Consider the following 1,686-nt stretch of genomic DNA (forward strand, 5'->3'; position numbering starts at 1 on the left):
GCTTTTTTGGAAAAGTTCTGATGACCTCAGTCCTCCTATACCCCATCCTACATTAAAAAAAAGTTATTTAAATGTAAACTGAGTAATTAATTTCTTGCTCACTTTCCATGGATGTCTCCAGGCTGCAACCTGCTTGAAGCTTCCCCTCTGGCAGCAATGTGGGGAGGGGACAAGAGACATGGGAGTGAGGGCAGGTGCAGTGCTGACCTGGAGAGAGGTGGTGGCGCTGGGGAGGAGGGGTCCAGGGAAGCGAGGGCTGCAAGGGAAGCAGGGGAGGCAGGGGCAGCTCAGGCATAACCCAGGAGACAGATACGCAGAATAAGGATCCTGCTTTTGCCACACACCTTCAGCTCAAAAAGGCCCTGGGTCATTGTCTGGGCTCAACTATGTGCCCCCCGAAATCCATCAGCTAAAGTCTCAACCCTAGTGCCTCAGAACACGACGACCTTTGAGATACAGATTTTAAAAGATGGTTGTTAAAACGAGGCCCGTTAGGATGGGCCTGAATCCAATCTGCCTGATATTGTTAGGAGAAGGAGAGACAGGGACAGGCTGAGGGACAGCAGGGGCTCCCATGCGGTGAGCACAGAGGACAGACTGCAGACGCCCTCGCCCAGCAACTCACTGTCAGCAAGGACCCTGGTTCTCTGAGAAGTCACATCCTCAGGAAGGATGCTTCTTCTCACAGTTTCTGCGTTTCACACTTAGACGTAGTACTCATGCCCATTTACTTTCAGTTTATTAACGATTTGGTTAATGTGGTGAGATGGGAGGAATCAGGTTGGGGGACCCTCACGGGACTGAAGGAAGTCTTGAGGGAAGAGGGAGGATGTGCTGGAAGGAAGCAGGGAGTCTGAGGGACTGGGGAGGAAGGTGAAGGTGGCTGGAGCCCAGGAGAAGGAGCGGCAGCGGCAGGGAGAGACCAGGAGGCTGAGGACGCCCTCACCCAAGAATATTGTCCAGCTCTGCAGCCAGCAAATCATTATCTCTTAATAGATCCCAACTCTGGAAGCGCATCCCCTTGTGGTCCACAAAGGTTTCCCAACAGTATTCATAATCTGAGGTAAAGAGGGAAGAGGAGTGTCAGGTGGGATCTGGGGGGCTTCTTCTCATGACCCTCCCGTGACCTCCCTGCCAGGCACCACCAGTCCTGCCTCAGTTTCCCAGGTTCTCCTCCCACGCACTCTCCCTAGGGACATTCTAGGTCCTCCAGCACCCACTGCCCGAGTCCTACTCCCTCCCACAGTCCTGTCTCCCCAGCTCCTTCTGCTCTCACCTTCAAAGGACATGATGTCCAGATGGACCCCTGCACACCACAGCTTGTGGAGCCCATCCTGGAAATCTGGGTCCCAGAAGTAGTAGAGGCGGGCGGTATAGATGCTCAGCGTGACGTTCCTGTATTCCTCCAGGAACTCAACCACATCCTCTGCACAGGTGGGGCAGGGGCTCCAGGATAAGAACCAGGTGACACGGTAATGCTCTTCAGGGGGCAGATTCTGGTCACGGAACCAAGAGAGGAAGCAGGCTTCTGCGTGGCAGGGAGCCTGGGGATAGACCTGGGAGAGGCGGAGAAGAGAAGGGGATCCTCTTGGCTGCAAAGCAGGCGGTAGGGTCGGGCTGGTTGCCATGGGAGGAAGGGTGAGAGGGCAGGAGTCCCAGGGGCACGATGTTCATTGATTTATCCCT

At 54.6% G+C, this 1,686-nt stretch overlaps 1 protein-coding gene across 1 annotated transcript; it reads right to left on the bottom strand.

Annotated features, from left to right (window-relative positions):
• Positions 1 to 867: 867 nt before the first annotated feature.
• LOC116863914 (DNA dC->dU-editing enzyme APOBEC-3F-like) lies at positions 868 to 1,660 on the bottom strand. The gene is made up of 2 exons (XM_032851212.1): positions 1,277 to 1,660; positions 868 to 1,058 (listed from the first exon to the last, which is right to left on the bottom strand). Exons 1-2 carry the CDS (start codon positions 1,626 to 1,628, stop codon positions 943 to 945), a joined length of 468 nt encoding a protein of 155 aa, XP_032707103.1. The 5' UTR covers positions 1,629 to 1,660; the 3' UTR covers positions 868 to 942.
• Positions 1,661 to 1,686: the final 26 nt, after the last annotated feature.

This window comes from Lontra canadensis, unplaced genomic scaffold (assembly GCF_010015895.1).
Source record: "Lontra canadensis isolate GAN:19392208 unplaced genomic scaffold, GSC_riverotter_1.0 scaffold5240, whole genome shotgun sequence".
NCBI lineage: Eukaryota > Metazoa > Chordata > Mammalia > Carnivora > Mustelidae > Lontra > Lontra canadensis.

What these genes read in the sequence shown, in the direction of transcription:
- LOC116863914 (XM_032851212.1), bottom strand. Translation starts at nt 1,628, where the DNA reads ATGGCAACCAGCCCGACCCTACCGCCTGCTTTGCAGCCAAGAGGATCC. An exon ending in GGACATCATGTCCTTTGAAG is followed by an intron (nt 1,059 to 1,276) that starts GTGAGAGCAGAA and finishes TCTTTACCTCAG; the next exon opens with ATTATGAATACTGTTGGGAA.